The 14,101-nt window shown below is 33.7% G+C and overlaps 1 protein-coding gene across 2 annotated transcripts in view; it reads left to right on the forward strand.

Annotated features, from left to right (window-relative positions):
* LOC150102248 (uncharacterized) overlaps positions 1-14,101 on the forward strand; it is a 113,051-nt gene that overhangs the window by 22,544 nt on the left and 76,406 nt on the right. For both annotated transcript variants that reach the window (XM_090399272.1, XM_090399273.1), the window contains 2 exons: positions 7,100-7,156; positions 10,670-12,215. In XM_090399272.1, the coding sequence (XP_090255398.1) occupies positions 7,100-7,156; positions 10,670-12,215 (1,603 nt within the window). The remainder of the gene's footprint in view (positions 1-7,099; positions 7,157-10,669; positions 12,216-14,101) is intronic.

Below are 14,101 nucleotides of genomic sequence, written 5' to 3' on the forward strand. Positions count from 1 at the left end.
AACACTACATCACAATACCTTGTGTTGCCTTCATAATTAAGTTTACATTACTCTTACCCTTCCATCAGCCATTTTCCTCCAAAATAGTCTGTTACTTACCCCATTTTCATTATCACTCCATTATCTTCATCATCATCAAATTCCTGCCATGTACCCTCAAGGGGTGTACAGGATATGATAGTACTACATGAAAAGAAATTACATCATTATTAATTTCCTATCTACAATTTTCCTCCAAATAAGTCTGTTACTTGTCAACACTCCAACATTATCAGATCTTATATTTCTGTCGTCTAAAGCACTTTGTACTGTATCAATCCACCTATATCTTGGTCTTCCTCTGGGTCGTTTTGCTGCCAACCTGGCAGAGAACACTTGTTTTACTAATCTTTCCTCGCCCATTCTGTTTAAGTGACCATACCACCTGAGATTAGCTCTGCTAACACATTCCTGGATGCTGACAATGTCAAGTTCTTTCCTAATATCCTCGTTTTTAATATGATACTGCCATTGATGCCATCTGTTCATGCCTATAATCTTTCTCAGGACTCTCATATCTGTGGTCTCTAGTCTTTGGTCAAATGTTTTACTTCTGACCCAGCTCTCAGATCCATAAGTTAAAACTGGTTTGAACACTGTCTTGTATACAGCTAATTTAGTGTTCCAACTAATTTCTCCCTTATTCCATATGAAGTTATTCAATTGACTTCCTACCATACCAGCTTTGCTGATTCTGTTGTCTATTTCTATATTTAATTTACCATCTTCACTAAAAATCGTGCCTAAATAGCTGAAATGTTTTACTTGTTCCACAGGTTCTCCATTCACAACACAGTTGACATTCTCAATGATTCTGCCTATTTTCATTGTCTTTGTCTTTTTATTGCTGACATTCATACCATATCTATTACAACAGCTGTTCAATTTAGTCAGAGAATCTTGCAGACTTTTAGCAGATTTATTTAGAAGTATAACATCATCCGCATAAAGCAAAGAGCTGACATTAACATCTCCAATTTTGATATCATGTTTAATACCACTTTCCTTCATAATGTGATCCATATAGATAACGAATAACAGAGGGGCTAATGTACATCCTTGTCTCACACCAGATTTAACATTAAACCATCTTCCTGTACTTCCTTCAATTCTAACTGCTGACATACAACTCAAATAAAGACTAAGTATTGCTTGATATAATGCCCCATTGACACCATATAACTGCAGCGTATTGAATTGCTTCTCTCTTGGCACCTTGTCCTATGCCTTTTCCAGATCGACAAAATTTAAATACAGATCTTTGTTATATTCCCATGCTTTCTCGACTATTTGTTGTAAAGTGAAGATCTGATCCTGACAGCCTCTATTTGGCCTGAATCCAGCTTGTTCTTCACCAAGCTTTTCTTCCACAATTCTTCTCAACCGTTTCTCAAGTATACTTGCATAGATCTTGCCAGGAACACTCAGTAGGGAAATACCTCTGTAATTCTCACATGCAGTTTTATTTCCCTTTTTATATATAGGTACTATTAGAGCTCTACTCCAATCATCGGGAATTCGTCCCTCTGTCCAGGCTTTCTGAACTATGCAGTGCAGCCACTGTAAGACTCTTATACCACCATACTTCAGCATTTCTGGTCGAATATCATCTACTCCTGCTGCCTTTCCACATTTTAAGCCTTTGATGGCTTTTTCTACTTCAAGTATGGATATGTATTCCTGACTGCATGCCTGGTCAGTGTTTTTTACCACTGTGCTGTCATCACTGCTTGTTTCATTTAGCAGTTTTTCAAAGTAATTACTCCATACTTCAAGGATATCTTTTTCTCCCGTTTTCATGTCACCTTTATCACATCTAATTCCTTTTATAGCACTCTTTCCTCCATTCTGAAGCTTCTTCAACAACCTCCAGAATATTTTGCCACCTTCTTGATATTTATTTTCTATATTCTTGCCAAAGTCCTCCCATGACTTTTGTTTAGCTAATTTTACACAGTGTTTAACATTCTTGCATTTGTCTCTATATTCTCTAAGAGCACAAGCTGACTTATTTGAGAGGAACTTTTGGTATGCTTTCTTCTTTTCCTTCACTGCCTCTTTAACTTCCTGTGTCCACCAGGGAGTTCTGATTTTTTTATCCTTACAGACAATCTCACCACATGCCTCTCTGGCAGAATCAATCAATGTTTTCTTCAGAGTTTGCCACTGAATCTCCAAGGTTTGATTCCTGTTCTCAAACTCTTTCATTTTTTCTTCAATAATCTTTGTGTATTTTAGTCTACAGCTCACATCTGAGAGCTGCTCAACTTTTATTTGCTTTAAAACTTTCTTACATGTTATTCTTTTCAATATGAAATTCAATTTTATCCTGCCCAAGACTAAATAGTGATCACTTCCAATTTCAAATCCTCTGTACACTCTGGTGTCCTGCACCAGGGAGAAAACATCACTATCAACAATAACATAGTCAATGAGACTTCTCTTATTCCTTGCCTCTTCTCTCCATGTGAATTTGTGCACATTTTTATGTTGGAACACGTTGTTAGTAATAACCAGTCCATGTCCTGAGCAGAAATCCAACAGATATTTGCTATTATTATTAGCTTTGCTCTTTTCTCCAAATTTTCCCAAAATATTTTTGTATGTCTCACAATCATTTCCTACTCTGCTATTTAGATCCCCAACAAGGACCAACTTTTCATTTTTCATTGTGTCAGTTGCTTTTTCTAAATCATCAAAAAATTCTTCCACTACCTTAGTAGAACCTTCTGTGGGACCATAGGCACAAATAAGTCTCATTGTCCAATTCCCCATTTTGATATTTGCCCACATCACTCGACTGGAGACTGCCTGCCATTCAAGAAGATTAGCCTCGTATTTTGTGTTGAATACTATGGCTACTCCTTCTTTTCCTTGATTGTCATTGCCTCCATTATTGGGATGTATTTGAAAGGTTATATCATCCTAGTGAGTTTACTGCTTTAACATATGCGACACACACTAATGTGGGAACAGAGGTTGATGAATTGGAGGTTCTTAGCATTTTTAGGATTTCAATTTAAATACAGTTGTGGGATTAGATGGGATATTAGCTCTAGTTTTGTGAGAATGTGCAAGGGAACAGGCAATGCCTCTGACTGGGCTCTTTAATTGAAGTCTGAGAGCTGGTAGAGTTCCAAGGGAGTCAAAAGAGGGCAAACTAATTCCCTTGCATAAGGGAGGTTCTAAGACTGCAGTAGCAAATTATACACCAACAGTATCTCAGCTGGGTGGTAAAAGAACTGGAAAATTGGTCAAAAAGAGAATTCAAAAATGGACTGATAAAAATACGATACTGTATGAGGGACAACATGGCTTGTGAAGGGTCGGTCATGCCTTAGTAATTTACTAACTTTTTATAATAGAGTAACAGCTGAGTTGGATGCAGGAAATGGCTACACAATGATTTTGCTGGTTTTTGCAAAGGCATTTGACAGAATACAATGTTATGCAAAATAGAACAAATTAGGGGATGGATATGACCCTGGTTATGTGGATAAGACGGTGGCTGCGGGACAGATATCAAAAAGTGGTATATGGAGGGGCAGAATCAAAGCGAAAACATGTGAGTAGTGGTGTGCCACAAGGTTCGGTGCTGAACCATTGCTGTTTAATTTTACATAAATGATATAGTAGGAAATAACCTGAAAGCAAATATTTAGTTCATAAGAAAGATTCCGGTAATTGGATCACATGTTTATTACGATAAATAACAATAAAAAACATACCCGACAAGTTTTGTAAGTCATATGACTTACATCTTCAGGGATCAAAGGTAACTAAAAGGTTAAACACATGAAATGAGAAATTTGAAATTAAAACCTTGAGGGACAGAGCTTATAATATTTCCAGCACAGAAAAACAAAGAAATGAAGAACTTCAACATTTAACACAGATCCTCAAAAAAAATGGTTATGAACCAAAGACTATCAAAAAAATCCTGAACACAACTCCTACAAGCATCTCACAAAAGTAAGATTTCAAGAATGCAGTCACGCTTCCATATATCAAGAAATGTTTAGTAATTTGACCAGACAAACTGGCCAAATTACTAAACAAACATAACATCAAAGTGGCTTTTCTACCGTTGGAAAAAATTTCAAGATCTCTACATCCTCCAAAACATCTACATCATCCTTTAAAAAAAACCCAGCTGTATATAATATTCATTGTTCCTGTGGCATCCCATATGTAGTACAGATGGGAAGATCAGGGGAAATTCGCATGAACGAACACCAAAAAGAGACGTGCAAAAAAGAAGAGAACACAAATCAGGCTTAGCATACCATACAACTTTCACCAGCCATAATGTACTCTGGTAAAAAACAACCAAGTCTTGCATTGAAAAAAATTGTTGTATAAGGAAATTTAAAGAAGCTACAAACATGCTTAGAATTCCAACGCAATGCATTAAAAACCAGGGCCTAATTCTACACCAAGTTTGGTTAGCATTGATTAAAAATATACCCAAGTCAGACCTCGGACAAAGTGAATGTGCACAACACAACATGACAGCATCCAGCATTGTTCAAACTTAGCATTGCACTGAATTGACATTCGGATATTCAATTTAATGAATAGTTAGACAACTGCATAAAATGAACTATTTTTAGTAATTTCTCATTTCGTGCGTTTAAACTTTTAGTTACCTTTGACTCCTGAAGATGTAAGTCATACGACTTACGAAACCTGTCGAGTTTGTTTTTTATTGTTATTTATCATAATAAACATGTGGTCCAATTACCGGAATCTTTCTTATGAACTGATAAACCACAGAAACCTTTGCATACAAATATTTAGTTGTTTGCTGATGATGTGAAATTAGATAGAGTAATAGTTAATCAATTATGGAGAGCTTGCAGGACGATTGAAATACACTGTTAGTATGAGCAAAAACCTGTACGAAACCTGTCGAGTTTGTTTTTTATTGTTATTTATCATAATAAACATGTGGTCCAATTACCAGAATCTTTCTTATGAACTGATAAACCACAGAAACCTTTGCATACAAATATTTAGTTGTTTGCTGATGATGTGAAATTAGATAGAGTAATAGTTAATCAATTATGGAGAGCTTGCAGGATGATTTAAATACACTGTTAGTATGAGCAAGAGATAACGGGTGTCAGTTTAATGTGAAGAAATGTAAAGTTATACATTTTGGAATAAATAGATTACAAGCTGTTTATTACATTGATGGCACTGTACTCCAGGAAATAGATGAAGCTAGAGATTTAGGGATGCTAGACAGAGAGTTAAAGTTTAGAGGACATATTGCTAAGGTTGTTAAGATAGCCCATAAGATTACTTGGCTATTAAAGAACACATTAACAGGTAAAGTAAGGAAGTTGTTATTTTTCTTTATAAGGCTTGATATGCCCACATCAGGGGTCCTACAGGGGACATCCCTGTCGGACCCCTTGGTTTATCTCTCTCGTATATGATAGCTTGTGATTTAATCTTATTTGTATTTGATTATTTTCATATATACTTGTGATAGCTTTTAGGATATTATTTGGTATTTGTCTTTCTTTTAATATGTTAAATGATATGTTTCTTTTAACTTTGTCAAATGCTTTTTCAAAGTCAATAAATGCAATATGTGTTTCTAAATTGTATTCTCTTCTTTTCTTTATTATTAATTTTAGGCAAAAGGCCGGGTCCATACATGATTGTCCTTTTCTAAATCCATTCTGTACTTCTAAAATAAAGTTTTCAGAATATTTCATTAGTTTGCTATTTAAGATTCTGCTATATATTTTGTAACAGGAATTTAGTATACTGATACCTCTATTGTTTTTTGGGTCATCTCTATTACCTTTTTTAAAGATAGGAATCACAATTGCTTTTTTCCATTCTATTGGGGGGATACCAGTTGAATAAATTTTATTTAAAAATAATAAGTCTTTCTTTGAATCTTGTTCTGAAACTAGCTTATCTTCTCCAGGTGATTTTCCGTTTCTTGTTTATTTCAGGCTGATTTCTATTTCTTCTTTAGTTATTTCCTTTTCATTTTTGTTAATTGTTTGCCTGTTATCTTTTTTAAAATATTTGTCTGTCCACAATTCTGTGTAGTAATTTAGAAATTCTTCTAATTTCAATTCGGTGTTTAATTTTATGTTTTCTTTGGTATCTGCATTTAAGTGTTTCAAAATCTTATATACATTGAGTCTTATTTTATATAAATCATATTCTAAATTAGAAACAAATTTGTTCCAAGATTCTCTATGTCTTTTTCTGACTTCTCTTTTAGCTATGGCTCTTATTCTTTTATATTGTATTTCATCTTCTAATCTTTTACTGCTTAACCATTTGTGATAGGCTTCTTTTTTCTTTTTGATTATTTCTTTGATTGTATCATCCCAGATCTTCAGTTTTTTCCTTTTATTGAATTTTTTGGTCTTTCCTAAGCTTTTTCAGTAATAAGATAAAAATTTTTTTACAGAGTACAGCAAATAAATATAGCCGCAATGATTAAATTTACTCCAACACAATCAAAACTAGATTTAAAAAAATAAAAGAAAAAAACCTAACCTACTTGAAACACTAATCCTATTTGGAAAACTATTAAAGATACTTCAATTACTTCTCTAGAATACATTACTCATTTCTAAATATGATCTATTATTATTATTTTGAAAGAAGAGGAATTTTCTACCACTTATATAAATAGAATGCCAAATTCTGTGCATTCTATTTATGTGATTAAATTCTGTGTTGATATTTGATACAAAGCACAATTCGGTTATAACTCCAGAATTTTCATAAGCATTACATCAACAATAATTCTGTATTAATATTCTCTGATTTTGTATTATATGTGCTCTTCTCTAAGTTCACAGCTCCACATAATTGAGTATCATCTGTGTTTTGTTCTTGGTTGATTACAGTTCTTTTATTACTTCTAAAATAGACTAAATTAATCACACCAATTACTTGTGAGAAATTAAAGTAAGATCAGGCACATCTAAAATAAAGGAGTACAGTTTCACCCAACTCAGCATGACTGTGATTTTATTGTTATTCTATAGCCTTAATTAATTAATTTTTTTTTTTTTAGGAAGAATACTTTCACCTTCTCCAAAAGCTGTATCCTCATGAAACTAATGAAAATCAGGTAAGCAAATTTTTTTTATCTGTTTTTAAAATGAATTATTAAATGAAATCAAGAAACTCATTCATCACAAGCAGTTAAAATAATACTTAAATTGCTTATTATCCAAACTAGATTGTGTAAATGAATGATACATTCTAAACTTTTCTAATGTTTCATAAAAAAAATTGTCCCTTGCCAAAAAAAAAAAAAAAAAGAGAGAGATAGATTGAGAGATTAAAGGTCAAAATTTTATCTGAGGTTATACATTAGTATGTATAGTATTTCTTGTAAAAAGTGTTGTTTGAATCATTTGGGAAATAAAAGTGTTAGAGGATTTATGTATTGATTTTATAGAATCATTTGAAATTTATTCATTATTAAAAAATTATAGAAACAACTACTGTATTAAAGTAAAACTTCAGTTTGATATAAACCAAAATAATCACTCAATGTTTTGACCTTCATATCATGGTCATCACCTGGAGTATACACACACACATATATATATATATATATGTATATATATATATATATATATACATATACGAAGAAATTAGCTATGTTGCAATTTACGTGGTATGCTAAAGTCGCAGTTATTTGGTCAATCATTAACACTACTAGCCTGGCCTCTTGTGAAAAAAAAAATCTTACTACATCTAAGCTAGTGTCCTGTTCTTGTTATTATTTATTGTTACAAATCATTAAGAGATATATTAAGCTAGAGAGCAACATGCTCTCACATAATTACTCATATAAATTAGAACAAAACAGTATAGATGGTGACCAATAAGAGCTGAAATTATTATTTAGAGCCTTAAGGTAAGGATTTGCTGGAGAACTTTAAGAACTTAAGTGGGCTGATTGTGTGCCATCCAAGTTCTTGGGATTTTTATGCCACCATTATTGTTAAGATTATAATTCCCTCAAGGGGGCCCCCCCCTTGAGGGGATACAGGATCCAAAATTTCACAGGCTTCTTTAAATTTGTTCTTACCAGGTTTTTGTATGATGTAAGGAACAGATACCTTTACAATCAATTTGGTGTAGAGCAGGGATTCTCAACCTATGGTATTCATACCACTGGTGGTATGTGAGCCACTGCTGGGTGGTACGAAAACAGATTTGCATACTGGTTCATCTAATATCTTGAATTAAATATAGTGGTACACCACTAGAAAAGGTTGAGAACCCCTGGTGTATAGTATTAAGAGCATGATCTGAGAAGCCTGCTTTACCAAAATTGTTATTAAAAAAATCAAAAAAAAAAATCAGCTAATGCCTTTTTATTCCCGTATATACAGGGAGTAGGCGAGGCCATTTTTAGCCCTACCTGTAGAGCCGTCACTCTTTACTGCATGCCACTTAATTAGTGATAGCTTTGGGCCAGCTATCTCTGATTGGGTACCAGTGGAGATTGAACTGCCCACTCAGTCTCCAAAATTGCTAATGTGTTCTTTTTCACAGATAGGAAGTGTGTATCCAGTTTTACTAATTGCACCTATAAGTTACCATTTAAGGTAAGTTACAGGTGCAATGGATATGGTATACCCCAGGATGGGCTGTGGGGTGGGGGATCATTGGAGGAGTTCAATATGTTTTTTAATTTTATAGGTGGTTCAAAAGTAGCATTAAAATTGTAATAGAGTAAAATTCTATTCATTTTATCTGATAGGAATAGCTATGATTTTACTATAATCTATATTTGAATTTTTTTGATGAAGCTTTACAAAGAACTTTATTGATGGTTTTTTGCTATAGCCACTCTTCTGGCTTCTTACTTTTCCTCAAATTCTTGCATAGGGATCTTAAATTCTTCTTACTATTCCAAACATGCAACATTCCATTTCATTTTTTACCAGGCACAGATCAGAAGAATTCAGTTTGGTATCTAAACAAAATACCATAAAGTATCCTGGTCCTAGCAGCAAACTTTCAGTACATTCAGATTTCTTCAGTTATACTGAAAGTTTGTGCTACAGAGTTGACTCTTGTTCCACATTGCCTTTTCTCTCCTGCAGTCCTTCCTAAAGTAATGAAGAAAAACCATTAACACTGAACTTCTGCACTACATTGAGGCTTCTCAGCTAATCAAGAATAGCTGGTATGGTTTCCATCACTGTTGTTCAAAATGGATTGTCTTGCTTATTATCCACCTTTGGAGAAATGCAATGGAAAGGTTTGGGAAATCTCAAATGGTTGCTTTTGATATCTCTTTGGCATTTGACCTGGTTAGGTACAAAGGCATATTAAGTAAGTTTCCATCATATGATTTGTTTTCTGACTTTTACAGCTGGGTTATTAGCCTTTATTTCTGACACGCATTATGTGATGGTGAATAGATTATCCACAAACTGTGCAATTTATTCTGGTTATTCCACCAAACTCTGTTTTTACATCTTTTTGATGTTTACATTTTAGTCAGTTTATTCATATGCTTTGAAATTATCAGCAGTGATTTGAAGTTTGGTTTTAGAATGAGAGAAAATGACATCACCATCATCAGCATGCTAGAGTTCCACAAGTGACATTTTGGTTGTCTTTGTTGTGGATCAGAGTTTATCAAGGTTCAAAAGTTTCTCTTCTATCCTGAAAGTTAATTCAACTCCTGAGGAAGCCTTCCATTAAAGATAAAGAATTGTTACAATGAAGATAGTAAATAGTATGGATGCTAAGATAGTAGTCTTGCTTCACTCCTGTTTTTTTTTTTTTTTTTTTCTGTGAATGGATGAAAGACTGACTATGGAAAGATGTAAAAAAGTAATAAACAACAGAGATGTGTCCCAATAATTGTCATAAGTTGACTTATCAGAGCATCTTTAATGTCAGGAAGCTTGTGCTCAAGTTCTGCACTTCCTTTTTTGAAAATTTTAGCAGGGATGCTCAGGACCAGCACTTCAACTTTTGAAAGATCTCAGTTCAAATCCTATCTAGATAATCAATCTTTATACAAACATTTACAACTGCAGGTGAGCTGATCTGAAACAGAGATGGCAAGTTTTCCCCTTTTTACAGGATGAAAAAGTCAGGTTTTTCATCCTGTAAAACAGACTAACTGACGAGAAGAGCCCTCCCCCCCCCCACACACGAGAACCATTAGTAGAAGGTCCAAATGCATTGATAGTCTTAAAAATGCCATGGGAGTCAAATATTTTAGTATTTTAGTAATGAATTGCATTTCCTTAGATTACTGCAACATACCTGATATTTCAGAAGCAGCATTCTTCTTTGTCTTTCTCTCTCTCTGCTTTTATTTCTCAATGTGTATTTTTCTGTAAAGAGTAATTGGCATCATTCTGCCTGGCATGGAAAACTTTCCATTTCTTATTAATCAAAAGCTGATTTCCCTATTATATATAATAATGAGAGAGAGAAATTATTTTTTGCTAAGCTCCTTTTAGCACATTTTGATCTATTTGTACTAAGTCTGAGATACTTGTAAAAATAAAACAGATTTATGTTGTTTCATTTACTGCCAAACTTTTCATTATAAGAATTTGATATTTTAATGCTATTTTTTTAATCTTTTTTTTTGCAGAGAGATTATTCCCAAAACTCACCAACTTATCAACCTTTTCAAAAGACCCATATCCAAATGTCAATTTCCACTGATCCAATCAGAAAAATGCAACAGTCTTCTGAGTCTTTGTTATATCCTAAAGATACTAACACTGAAACATCCTTTCAAAGGTTAGCAAAGCAGTCTTTAATAACTCTACCTGACACGAGGCTAAATCAGAGTTTTCTTGCTCAACAAAACCAATCATTTAACAGTGAACAAAATGGAAATCCATTGTATGAATATAATAATACAAAAACTTTTCATGAAATTTCTGTGCAGACTGAATGCTCCTTTTGTCATGTGTGTGGTGCATCCACATCTTCTAGTCCCAGGTTACATACAAATGAGCATTTAAGAATGTCTAAAGCTCAAACTGATGTTTGCAATTCAAATTCAGCTTCCAGAGTGCAAGGACAGAATCATCCATTATTGGATAGATACCATTATAGAACTCAGAATGAAACTGGATATGGAAGACAGTTCAGAAGTAATTCTTTTCCTTTCTCACCTGATTATGAATATATTTCTAAAAGGCTACATAATGTGAAACAAACAATACCTACCTCTATACAGGCTAATCTTTCTAAAGAAGAAAATAGCTACTCACTATATCCTGAAGAAACTAATGTGCATCACATCAAATCTTTAAGAGAACAAACCATCTCTACAAGCAAAACAGCTAATCTTAACCTTCCTGCAAATGCAGTTGAAAGCACATCTTCTCTCTCAAGCATTGGGCAAACAAAAAATATGAAAGTGTATATTGCTGATTCTGAATTGACATTAAATGAGTCTTCACCATCAGTTTCATTATCCTCTTCTTCCTCATCATCAGCTGTATCTATTTCTACTTCATCTTCAGAAGGCATAATAATCAGTAAGGAAGACAGAATCAATTTAGAAAGGCAAGAATTTATTAGTTCCTTAGGTGGGGAGAGAGAATCACCTCCCCACAAAGTATCTGATGAAGTGGTTTCTTCCAACCAGAAGGAAAGAGAAATGAGAAGTGTTAAAAATGAAATATCCATATTAATTTCTGACACCGGAAATAATGCTCAAAAACCAAAGGCAGACAGTGATAGTGAGAAAAATGGAAGTGATGAACAAATAATAGCAAGAAAAATGAATTATAGCACTGGTATCCCAGAGACAAATGAACATGTCGTGTTTGATAAATCTCTTTCTTTGACTTATAAATCAGACATTGAGCCTAAGCAATCACAACAAGATACTCAATTTTCTGTAGTAGAACATAAAAACAAGCATGAAGCACAATTGAGCTCTCAGTCAAGTAGTAAGGATTTCCCACCATTACATTCTGAAATTAATAAACACCCAACTGATAAGAAATCAGCAAGTGATGAACTTCCTGCAGAAAAAATTATATCAGATAATAAACATCCATCAGTAATACTCCAAGAAAACAGCGCAAAAGAAAGTAAACTAATGCAAGAAATGACTTCACTTGTGGATAATTCTTCTCAGAAAACCGAGGACCTGAAACCTCCTATCATACAAAAAGGTAATCACTACATTCTTGTTTTCTTAAAATTTGCTTTTAATTTATTAAAATACAGCATTAGTTTGTATTTATCGAAATTAATGTATCATAGAATTTACTTTTCTTTTTATTCTGAATGGCTTTGATGACAATTGCCAGGATTCATTATATGTTGATTTTGCCAAACCATTTGGCAAACGTAAATTAATTTTTTAGATATTGAATTAATGTATTTGATTGCACATATGGGTTAACTGTTCTTGTGCAGTTTGAAATTTGTGTCCATGAAAGGTTAATATCCATTGAAATTTAGATTTAATTTAGTTTCAAATAATTGAAATTTATTTAATGCTATAAACCAATAGCACATTACTACTGTAATTGGGCTGAGAATCAGATAATTTAGAAATCCTAGACAAGCCATTTCAGTCTTTCAATAAACTGGTTGATAGTTTCACATCAAGAATTGAAAATATCATCATCATCAAATTCCTGACGTGTACCCTCAAGGGGTGTACAGGATATGATAGTACTACATGAAAAATTTACATCATTACTAACTTCTTATTTACAATTTTCCTCCAAATCAGTCTGTTACTTGACAAGACTCCAACATTTTCAGATCTTATATTTCTATCGTCTAAGACACTTTGTACCATATCAATCCACCTATATCTTGGTCTTCCTCTGGGTCGTTTTCCTGCCAACCTGGCAGAGAACACTTGTTTTGCTAATCTTTTCTCGCCCATTCTGTTTAAGTGACCATACCACCTGAGATTAGCTCTGCTAACGCATTTCTGGATGCTGACAATGTCAAGTTCTTTACTAATATTCTCATTTTTAATATGATATTGCCATTGATGACATCTGTTCACGCCTCTAATCTTTCTCAGAACTCTCGTATCTGCGGTCTCTAGTCTTTGGTCAAGTGTTTTACTTCTGACCCAGCTTTCAGATCCATAAGTTAAAACTGGTTTCAATACTGTCTTGTATACAGCTAATTTAGTGTTCCTACTAATTTCTCTCTTATTCCATATGAATTTATTCAATTGACTGCCTACCATACCAGATTTGTTGATTCTATTGTCTATTTCCATATTTAATTTACCATCTTCAGTAAAAAGCATGCCTAAGTAGCTGAAATGTTTTACTTGTTCCACAGGTTCCCTCTTCACAACACAGTTGACATTTTCAACAATTCTACCTATTTTTCATTGTCTTTTTAATGCTGACCTTCATACCATATCTATTCAATTTAGTCAGGGAATCTTGCAAACTTGTCGCGGATTGATTTAGAAGTATAGCATCGTCCGCATAAAGCAAAGCGCTGACATTAACATCTCCAATTCCGATATCATATTTACTACCACTTTCCTTCATAATGTGATCCATATAGATAATGAATAACAGAGGGGATAATGTACATCCTTGTCTCACACCAGATTTAACATTAAACTATTTTCCTGTACTTCCTTCAATTCTAACTGCTGACTTACAACTCAAATGAAGACTAAGTATTGACACTATATACAGTTATATAGTGTCAATGTCCCATTGACACTATATAACTGTAGCCTATAGAATAGCCTCTCTCTTGGCACCTTGTCATATGTGTTTTCCAGATCGACAAAACTTAAATACAGATCTTTGTTATATTCCCATGCTTTCTCAACTATTTGTCGTAATGTGAAGATCTGATCCTGACAGCCACTGTTTGGCCTAAATCCAACTTATTCTTCACCAAGCTTTTCTTCCACAATTCTTCTCAACTGTTTCTCAAGTACACTTGCATAGATCTTGCCAGGAACACTCAGTAGGGAAATACCTCTGTAATTCTCACATTCAGTTTTATTTCCCTTTTTATATATGGGTACTATGAGAGCTCTACTCCAATCATCGGGAATTCG

The sequence above is a fragment of the Typopeltis vanoorti genome, chromosome 10 (assembly GCF_054136105.1).
Source record: "Typopeltis vanoorti isolate ZY-2024b chromosome 10, IOZ_Tvanoo_1.0, whole genome shotgun sequence".
Taxonomy (NCBI): Eukaryota; Metazoa; Arthropoda; class Arachnida; order Uropygi; family Thelyphonidae; genus Typopeltis; species Typopeltis vanoorti.